Source organism: Nicotiana tabacum, chromosome 14, assembly GCF_000715075.1.
Source record: "Nicotiana tabacum cultivar K326 chromosome 14, ASM71507v2, whole genome shotgun sequence".
Classification (NCBI taxonomy): domain Eukaryota; kingdom Viridiplantae; phylum Streptophyta; class Magnoliopsida; order Solanales; family Solanaceae; genus Nicotiana; species Nicotiana tabacum.
In genome coordinates this window covers 109634098-109644926 of record NC_134093.1, presented here as the reverse complement: position 1 = coordinate 109644926, position 10829 = coordinate 109634098, and the positions used below count along the sequence as shown (strand labels likewise).

Here is a 10829-nt window from a genome sequence, read left to right as displayed (position 1 = left end):
CTAATATTCTTGATACATATCGAGATTCAGTTCGTCCACATTGAGAGTCTATTTTTTACGATTACCATACAATCATTAGAACTTTAATAAGTTGGTCAATGAAATGAGTAAAAATCATATAAAATTAGGTTCAAATAATAACAAAAGGTGATTTCTTCTCATCCACTGAATTTTTGGTCTCGATATAACTAGTGTATATAATGTTCTAGTAGATATAGCACTACTTTTCACCACGCAGGTTTAGAGAAAACGAAATAAAGACTTCAGTGAAGTAGACATAAAAGAAAGCAAGACTTGGTAGACTTGTATTCTTGCACAAGTCTTTAGGGGGGTTGATTAGATGTTTATAGTTACGGGATCATGTTGATGGAAACGTTTACAAGGAAAAGTCCTAATGGTGAAATGTTTGAGGGAGATCTTAACTTGAAGCAATGGCTGAGTTGTTCACTCCAAAAGGCAGTAATAGATGTTGTAGACGCGAACTTGTTAACTGTCACGACCCAAAATCTAACCATGGTCGTGATGGCGCCTATCGTATTACAAGGCAAGCCTACTTTCCAAAATATTACTACTAAACCAATTATAAGAATTTAATAAAACATTTCAACATTTAAATTTTTTATAAACTAAATCAACTCTAAATATAATATAGAAAAATACGGAAACGAGCCCCAAACATCGGGGTGTCATTAAGTCATGAGCATCTAAAACTATAAACTAAGATATATAAACTGTCTAACTGTCCAAAAGAAGAAATGACAAAAGGAGTAACAAGGTCTTGTGGACGCTAGCAGCTACTTTGCAATCTCCACAGATAGTCGGCCTGAACTCAACGATCGTCGCGCTCTAACTCACATGTATCTGCACATAAAGTACATGGTGTAGTATGAGTACAACCACCTCAGCAAGTAATAGAAATAACTAAGAAACTGAGTAGTAGTGACGAGCTAAGTAGAAAAGTCCAATTATTTATTTTCACAATTTAAAAATAAACAGAAATAAACAGGTAAATTCCATCAACTCAATAAATGCTACAAAGAAATTAACGAGTAAAATGCAGCAACAACTAAAGCAATGAATCCTCATAGCAATGTCACTCTATCACTCAGCACTCGGCTCTCGGCACTCGCACTCAGCACTCAACACTCAATACTTAATAGGTACCGGCGCTCACTGGGGGTGTTTACAGTCTCCGGAGAGGCTCCCAAAGCCCAAGCGCTAAGCATGGACAACTCACGTGTTGCACGGACAACTCACGTGCTATAATATCAATCCCTGGATCCGCACGGGCAACTCACGTGCTACGCGGACAACTCACGCGCTATGATATCAATACCTGGATCCGCACGGACAACTCACGTGCCTCAATCAAATACCTCACAACAGGCCCTCGGCCTCACTCAGTCATGTACCTCTCTAGCCTCACCATCATCAACAAATAAGGGAAACACAGGCCACGTCAAGTATCACAGCATATCAGCAAAATAATAGGTATTAAGGTAAACATGTACAATAATTTCTATGACTGAGTACAAATAATGTGTGCATGAATAAAGCCTAAGCATGATCTCTAACATGAAGGCTGACAAGTTCAACAACAAGTAACTACATAAACACAGATGATGGCCATGAGGACTCACGGGATGGACCAAGTCTCAATCCCTCGCGGTGCAAACTCACATGCCCATCACGTAGTGTGGGTATCACCTCCAAACAATCATGTGATATCAAACCTTCGGGTTTATACTCTCAAAGCCAGAGTTAAAATTGTTACTTACCTTAACAGTGACAAATCCTACTCCGGGATGCCCTCGTCTCTGGACTCGGTCTCCAAAAGCTCTAAATCTAACCATAATTAGATTAATACCATCAACATAGGCTAACGAATCGAATTCCACAATAAAAAATATAAAATATGCCAAAAATCTGAAACCAGCCAAAACACGACCCTCGGGCCCATGTTTCGAAACTAGTCAACAATGGAAGAATCAAAACCCTCGTCCTCTCCCGAGTCTAACCATATAAAATTTATCAATTTCACTTTGAAATCATCAATCAAATCCCAAAAACGAAGATGTATTCATGAAATATAACCAAAACCGAGAATAGAACAGTTACCCCAATCTTTATGGTGAAAATTGCCTCCAAAATCGACCCAATCCGAGCTCCTTAACTCAAAATATGACCGAATGAACAAACCCTTGTTTTATATATTTTTCTGCCAGATATTCTGTCTCGTTTCTTATGCCAAACGATCCCTAAACTCCCTTTTTATGCCTTTAATGGATTGCTTGTGAAATTCTAGTCAAGTTAAGCTTTTGAATCACTCAATTTGACCTTATAATGAAGGAGATATGTTGGTTTCAATATTTGCACATAGTGTAGATTTTTAAATACGCTGGCAGTGGCAATTTTGTAATTAATCTGAAACATCTAGCAACCTAATTCTTAGTAAAATGACCATAAATTTCTCATACGATGTCCGAGTTCGATGATTCTTTTTGCTACGGGTCCGTAATTACGATACGGATCTAATGATTCAATCAAAAAAATAAATCGGAGCTCATTTGTTCAATATGATATCATTTATGCTTGAAGAAACGGCGTAGAAACATAAGAAAAACGAGCGCAACAGAACCCAAATCTATCTGAAACTCACCCGAGGCCTTCGGGACCTCAACCAATAATTTCGACAAGTCATATATCACTACCCGAACTTAGTCGAATCTTTGGAACACCCAAAACAATACCAAAACACCAAATCAACCTAGGATTCAAGCCTAAGAACTTCTAAATTTTCAGCTTTCGCCAATTCAAGCCTAATTCTACTACGAACCTCCAAATTACATTCCGGACATACTCCTAAGTCTAAAATCACCCAACGAAGCTAATCGAATCATAAAATCCAAATCCGAATTCGTTTACTCATAAGTCAACTTCCGGTTGACTTTTCTAACTTAAGTTTCTAACTAAGAGACTAAGTGTTCATTTCACTCCAAAAGTACTTCGAACCCAAACCTACCAACTCGATACAACTCAACATAGCTGAACAACACATAAATAAACAGAAATGGGAAAAACGGGGCTATAACCCTCAGAACGACAGGCCGGGTAGTTACATTTACACTTAACATATAATCACTTAAGGAAGAAGCTAGAATGTGTGGCATCAATCATGGAAGTGGCACTGGATTGTTGTGTTGAATCTCCCTCTAGTAGGATCGACATGAAAGATGTTGTAGGGATGCTACAGAAGATCAAGATTTAACTTCTTGGACATTGAGCAAGTTCTTAGAAACTTTTCTTCCAAATTACTTGTTTGTTACCAAATGTTTGCTAAATTTTTGGGGTCATGTAAAGATTTTCTTCTGATTTTAGCACATGTGTTGTACATGATTATGTTTTAGTTAAGATATGCTAGTATCAGTGAGTACTACTATTCCCTCTTCAATATAATGAAATACTCCAAATAAGATTTATTGGGGGTAAGAAAACTGCTCATTTTTAAGCATTGCTTTCTAAAGTAGTTAACCACTTTCCATGTCAAATAACCATCTAGTATCTTTTTTGACAATGATGCCTAAGGTGGTTATAGGGGATCTTGAATTCATCAGTTTTCTTTGGTGCCTCAAGATCTTGTCAAAATCATTGCCAGGATGTAATTTAACTACAGATTGTAATTTTTCCTGTTTCTTCAATATGGAATGTTCTCAGGCAGTCTAAACCACATATTCCTTTGTGGGGAAATATACGGAAAAAAATATTGTACCTTTTAAAATATCTTATTCTTTTTGGAGAGTTGTGTAGTACCCATTGATGAAGTAATTCTTAAGTTTGGTCAGGCGATTGTATCTATTGATGCTCTTGTTGTCTTAATTCTAGAGAAGAGATAGTTAATCATGTCTTTGTATCTAGTGAGATATTATTTGCAGTCTGGAGATATATGAAGAGGAAAGGTATTGAAATAGACCAGAAGTGGAACTAGCAGACTGTCTATGATCAAAATGGAAGCATACAGACCTAAGATAATTGTTGTATTTTGAACACCCGCGGAGAAAAATGTAGTTGCGACACTAACAAAATAACTCTCCAAAAATATTAATCAGAATCATTCATTATTTCATTATACGGACATCATCAATAATCTCCTTCAGTACAAGCAAACAATTTTCAAATATTCATTGAGAGAAAACCTTGAACACTTTGTGGGCAAGAATTCATGTGGTAAAATGAATTCTCCTAAATGTTCACAAAGCTAGGTTTTAGTAATTGAATCCTATAAAGGCATCTAGTGTATTGAAAACGACAACATAAAGGATAAAGTTCATACCTGAGTAACTGCTTCCAACTGATGATTGGAAACACTTAAAATGAAGCGCAAGTGCAAGTGCAAGTGCCAGGAATGGAGGTGCGTGATTACAAGTAGAGTAATTTGAGAGAGAGAAAGAGTAGAGAAAGAAAAGCTGGGGAATTGCAACGGTAGCTCCTAGCATTGGTGTCTCCAGCTAAGTCATTTCGTAAAAGATGAAGGTCTGATAAAAGCTGGGGAATTTGCAAGGTCATTTGAATTCACCCTTTGATTGTGCAATTACTGACGGCAAACCATGTAAAAGATGTGAAAAGGTTCCCTGCAATCAATTCTATTTTAGCACTTGTATTTTACATGTTTCTTTTTTAGCTTTAAATATGCTAGTAAAAATAAATTTTCTATTTCCTCTTAAATACTCCCTCCGGTCCACAATAACTAATTTTATGGATGTTTTTTCACACAGATAAAAAAATTCATATTTTAACATTAATTATCAATGAAATTGATCATATTAACATGTACTATCTCTTCACATAAACACCCCTAACGTATACTCCAACATTATTTACTCCAAGGGCAATGTAGGAAAAAAATAATTAATTCATTCTTGAAATCTGGAAAAATCACTTATTTTGGACCACAAAAAAAGCTAAAAAATCACGTATTGTGGACCGGAGAGAGTATAAATAAAACTAGTGAATTAGACGCGATCTTCAATAGCATTACATTAAATTTAGAAATGGTAAAACTTAATAACACACACTCAAAAAAAGAACACATATATAATCTAAGACATTAATAGGAAAAAGAATCGAACCCGATTTTACAAGAATAAAATAAGAAAAACGGCAAAACCAAATAATTGAAGCATTAATAAAATAGGAAAAACGGCAAAACCAAATAATTGAAGCATTGCCAATGTCTTTGTAGTTTTATAATGACAGTGATAAGTCCTCTCACATTCACTTTCCTATATATAGCCATGTAAAAAACAAAGCACCACCTACGAGATCAAGGATTTTTACAGATTGGTCTCTTCCAATTAACTTGTTGAAATTCTCCCCTAATCTTATGTAGCCATCTGCGTTATATCGAGAAGTATTTAATTATTGTAAATAATAATTGTAACATTTGGTGTTACACTTAAGTCCTATTGTGTTCTTATAATTATATTGATTCTAGACATTTTCAAACTGCGGTAGACGGAACATGAGTAAGTAAACAAAAAATGAGAAATAAATTAATAGATTTACTTGTCTAAGAGAAGTGCCACGTAATCTAATGGTCGTTTTTTTTTTACTCACTAAGAGAATTGTTTTACTAATCGTAAATTTTCAAACATCTCACGAGATAGGCAGAAAAAACTGAAAATAAACATTTATAAGCTCTTTAAAATTTAAAAACATAATGCCAAAAAGAAAGAAAAGAGAAGAGAAAGCCAATCATCATGAAAAGAAATTATAGAGTATTTAGAAAAGTTTGAAACGGTAAAAGAGCTCTTAAATGGGTATTAAATTGTCTAAAGGGAAAGGGAAAATTGTAAAAAGAGCAGGCAAAATGAAGACAAAATTAAGATAGATTTTCTCTCATTTATTTTCTAATTTAATATAGTACTATAATTTTATACATTTCTCAATGTTCTTAAATCTGTTCTACTCTTAAGCTTGAGAATACTTCAAATTGACAAAGAAGCAAAAAATTAAGAAAAACTAACGTTAACAATTTCGCACATTTCTCAAAGTTCAAAAGTCGATTCTATTCTTAAGTGCACAATGCATTACATTGTTATGGCATAAACTATATATTTCCTCTACCAACTGATTTTATCCAAAGCATATTGACTTTAAAAATTCAGGTACGAGAAGTAAACCCGGTTTACCTTTTTATGCATTCCGTAACGATTTGGTCGGTCGTTTCGAGAGTTATAGCCATGTTCCCCCATTTCTTGCTTTTTTTGTGTTCTACAACTATATTATGATATACTCGGCTAGTTGGTTCGGGTCCGGAGTAGTTTTTGGAGTGAATTGAGACACTTAGTCTCTTAGTTGGAAGTTTAAGTTGGAAAAGTTGACCGGATATTGACTTATGGGTAAACGACCTCGGATTTGAATTTTGATGGTACTGTTAGCTCTGTTAGGTGATTTTGGACTTAGGAGAGCGTCCGGAATGAGATTTGGAGGTCCGTAGTAGAATTATGCTTGAATTGGCGAAAGTTGGAATTTTGTTGATTTTGACTGGCTGTGAAAATTTTGATATCGGGGTAGGATTTGATTTCCAAAAGTTGGAGTAGGTTTGTGCTATCATTTATAACCTGGGTGCAAAATTTGATATCAATCGTACGTGGTTTGGTAGGTGTCGACATCGTTTGTGGAATTCGAAAGTTTAAAAGTTCTTTAGGCTTGAATCCGGGTGTAATTTGGTGTTTTGATGTTGTTCTGAGTGATTCGATGGTTCGACTAAGTTCACACGGGGTTATATGACTTGTTGGCATGTTTGGTAGAGGTCCTGGGGGCCTCGGGTGGAACTCGGGAGGTTTCAGACTTGGTTTTGATATTGAATGAGCAGCTGAAATGCTGTTGTTGCTGGTGTAATCGCACCTGCGGAGTGGAAACCGTCACTACAAAAAAACGCTGAATTTGCGGAGGTTTTATATACATATTGCGGCGGTTACAAACCTCCGCAATATACTTTTACGGCGGTTTCCAAAACCCCCGCAATAATGTTCGCCGCAAACAATTTGTGGGGTTTTTTTGACAGACCGCCGTTATCATATAGCGGCGGGTATTTGACGGCGGTATAACCTCCGCAATTTCGTAGTTTGGCTGTCACTTATTAAAAAACTAATGGAGGTCTAAACCCCCGCAATTTTTTTATTTAACCCTCACAAATTCTATAACACAATATTATTATAGGTTAAATAGCGGCAGTTATAACATCCGCTATTCATTGAATTTTTTTTTTCTGCAATGTTACTCTATAACTGTTCCAATTTCAATTATATTAATATAATAAAGCATCAACAAATTATATAAATTGCTTACTGGAATCAAGTAACATCAATAAATTAATAAACCACAAAATACATTAAAGTAAAATATCATTAGTCTCAAAAAATTTCTTTAAACACAACTACTCCAACCATTAAACACAAAACATCAATATTGTAATTAGTCTTAAAACTAACATTAAAAAGAATATCCACTCCAACCATTATGGACAAAAGACCTACTATGACCATTCAATCGAGTACGATACTTAATTATCTAATACATTTGCAAGCAACTTCAATAGTTGTCGTTAGGATTACTTCCACCGGATGATCTTCTTATATCCATGGTTGAAATGGATCCGCTAGCCGCATCACTTGGCTACAAAACAATCAAAAAAAAAATATAATTAACAAAAAATACCTCAACAATATCCTAACTAATAATACGTGGACTGAACAATCATACTTTACAAAATTAAATAAGAAAGTTATGAACTATTCTTACCGTTGAACGAGGAGGAGAAACAAATATCCCTGCAAATTCTTCAGGTATCTTCCCTTCTTTCATTATCATATACGCCTTAAAAGCATTCATTATTTGAGTGTTAACATTCATCATTTCTCTATAGTTCTCTTGGTTTTGATTGTGAACATTCAATATTTGATTATACTTCTCTTAGCATTGGGAAGAACATGAACCATTATTATAACTTGAAGCATTCAAATCACTATAACGAGGTCTTATTTGTCTAAAAGCTCTGCCAGGAACAACTTCTAATCCTAAGCACCTTACCCTTCCAGAGTGCTCTTTTCCCAACACCTTACCAACAACATCATTTGGCGAAATTTTATACTCATCCACGGTGCTTTGGCTCAATGCTAGTTCAATTTTTTCCTAAATACATTACACACCAAAAGTCAGTGTCTTTACTTCAATCAGTGATTGACAAGTTAAAAAAGAAAAACAATAGAAGAATAATATCCTTTTCTATTATAAAATAAGTGCTGAAACTTTGGCACTGCAGTTAGTAACACAAAATTTACCATAATAAGGATTTATGTAACAATATTTAAAATGTGGATATTATTCACATATTCGAAGTTGTTCCTGGGAAATCATAATCCTATTCTTATTTTGTATACTGGTTTCTTTGTCTGTTTATGATATGCTAATGAAGTGCTTTAATTTGGATCATTCCAATTTCCAAGTCTCATGTGTTCCCTATAGTTTACTTCTCTGTTTTGTTCAAGTAGTTGCCTTGGAACTCTGTTGTAATTCTTGATGTTGACAGTTCTCTATTGTAGTTCCAATATCAAGAATATGAGATTGGGGAAGGTGTTCCTTAACTGATATCAAACTTTTGCGAATGAAATGTCTAAATAAGAGAATAAATAACTTATAGATAAGTTAAATATCAACAAAGAAGACTAATAGCAATTATTGGGGCTCCATAAAAGCTGTCTTACACATATCTCTTTTGCTGCCTCATTAACATATGATCCATCTTCATTCCTACGTGTAGCGAGATAAAGCTGTCCTCGTCCAGGCTTTTGTCCAGTCTCAACCATCTATAAATGAAAAGGTCAAATTCGCATTAACTTAACTAACTAGGAATAGTTGCTAGTTTAATTAAAGTATCCAAAATGAATTATTACCATTTCAGCCCTTCTTCTGGAGTTAGGTTTGGAGCCATTGATATGTGAAACAGTTTGTTTCTTTCCAATTTCAGCATTTCTTTTACAAGTTTCCTTACAAAAAGATACCAAAAAAAAATTACAGAACAATCCACCAGTTATTCCTTGAGGTTCATTTGAATTTATCTTCCTCCTGTAGCTTCTTTTCGTATCCTCAAAATTCGAACAAATTACACAAATCCAAAATGGAGCCTTCTCGTACTATATATGGCTATGCATAAGCGTACACTTCAATTGTTAGTGCATGGTTAATGTTATAATAATAAACATATATTTATTCTTCTAAATTACTCCTAGGAATTAGGATATAATGAATGCAAACAATCTGATTATGTTATGCACCAAAATATATGAGTAAATACTTACTCGTACTTGGTTTTTATTCTAATCAAACAGTTTAACTTAGCAATTAAAAGTTGAAAAGAAAATACATTACTTATTCATGATTTAATTGTAAATATGTATATGAAAACATCTATCTTGTATGTATTGGATTGATTAATCAACGGATATGTATAAGGAATATTTGTTTGCAAAGGAAAAAATTGAAACTGCTGGAATATTTTACTGTGGAATATGATACTCCTATAATGTTAAGGAAGAAATGAGGCCAAGAATCTAAAATAAACAAACCAACTGAACTGTGAAGTGCCACTTAATAAAAGCCACTATTTAGTGAAGAAAATAAAAAGACCTTTCAACTCAAATTACACATTGAAAACAATACGATATGCTGAATAAAAACTGAATTTTCTTTTTCCAGAACAATAAAAGTGGTTGTGGTTGATATTTATATGGTATCAATGTTGAAGCTCGCTGGTAAGCTGTCCATATTTATAAATGCCTGTGGTTGATATTGATATTTATAAGCTCAAGCAAAAATAGGCAAGTTTGAAGAAGTGATCTCGAATTTCGAAACTGAAAGTTAAGTTTAAGCCAAGTCGATGTTGTTGGAAAAGTTTGAAAACATTAGCAGGGATGAAGATTGGTTAAAGTGAAGCCATATAATTACACATATAATTGAAGCATTGAAATTAATACCTGTATTTTTTCTTTAAAGCGGTAATCAAAATAAGAAATTCATTGATCCGATGAAATCTCCAGTGGAACACTATCCATTGTCTCAGATCTGCTCTTAAGTAGATCATAGACCTTATCAAACGACTTTAGCTTTTTTGCGCCCCACTTCTTACACATAAAATTATAAACATATCGTCTTGCATTTGACTCAGTTGTCCTAAAATAAAATCGAGGCTTCAAGAATAAACCAATGGTTAGATAATTATTACATGCAAATATACAATCTAATGACATAAAATAGATATATTATATGCCTCAGTAATACCTTTATAAATCGATCATAACAATGGTTGAAGATTATCACAGGTAAATCAACCACAATGCGTTCTCCATTAGATAAATTTAACACGTCCCTTTTCTTCACTTTAAGTATCTTGCTAGCTCCTTGCGAATCTTAAAAGATAAAAATAGTGTGAGATAGCACAGATACATAAGATTTTCTTCCACTAGAAGAATACTAAAGTATAATAGCGCAACATGAATTGAACAAGCAAAGAATAACAAAGTACTTGAGTCAAGTGGAAATTTGAGCAAGAAAGCAGATGATGGAGAAATAGATATATTTAGTGCAGAAAAATACTTCAATGAAGGGGTTGATGAAGAAAATCAAGAAAATGCCACAAATAGTGAACCACAAAACAAACAAAACAGACTGAATCAGCTAGCATTGCCGGTAAACAAAACTGACAAATAGTGAACCACAATTGGCTGCAATTGGCTGCAATTGTTATTGTAAAGACAAGAATTCTGTTAAGG

General features: G+C 34.2%; 1 protein-coding gene and 1 long non-coding RNA gene across 2 annotated transcripts; both read right to left on the bottom strand.

Annotated features, from left to right (window-relative positions):
* Positions 1 to 642: 642 nt before the first annotated feature.
* Positions 643 to 4666, bottom strand: LOC142169163 (uncharacterized). Its single transcript, XR_012698911.1, has 3 exons — positions 4331 to 4666; positions 1779 to 1845; positions 643 to 861 (listed from the first exon to the last, which is right to left on the bottom strand). It is a non-coding gene; the product is annotated as an uncharacterized LOC142169163 (long non-coding RNA).
* Positions 4667 to 7471: 2805 nt separating this feature from the next.
* LOC142169162 (uncharacterized) lies at positions 7472 to 9052 on the bottom strand. Its single transcript, XM_075230392.1, has 4 exons — positions 8955 to 9052; positions 8766 to 8867; positions 7804 to 8193; positions 7472 to 7677 (listed from the first exon to the last, which is right to left on the bottom strand). The coding sequence occupies exons 1-3, from the start codon at positions 8955 to 8957 to the stop codon at positions 7975 to 7977; spliced, it is 324 nt and encodes a 107-aa protein (XP_075086493.1). The 5' UTR covers positions 8958 to 9052; the 3' UTR covers positions 7472 to 7677; positions 7804 to 7974.
* Between the last annotated feature and the right edge of the window lie 1777 nt (positions 9053 to 10829).

Excerpts from the sequence above, each read along its gene's own strand:
- LOC142169162 (XM_075230392.1), bottom strand. Across the intron at positions 8,194-8,765 it reads AGGCAGCAAAAGAGATATGT|GAAAAAATTGAACTAGCATT; the intron begins GTAAGACAGCTT and ends TAATGTATTTAG.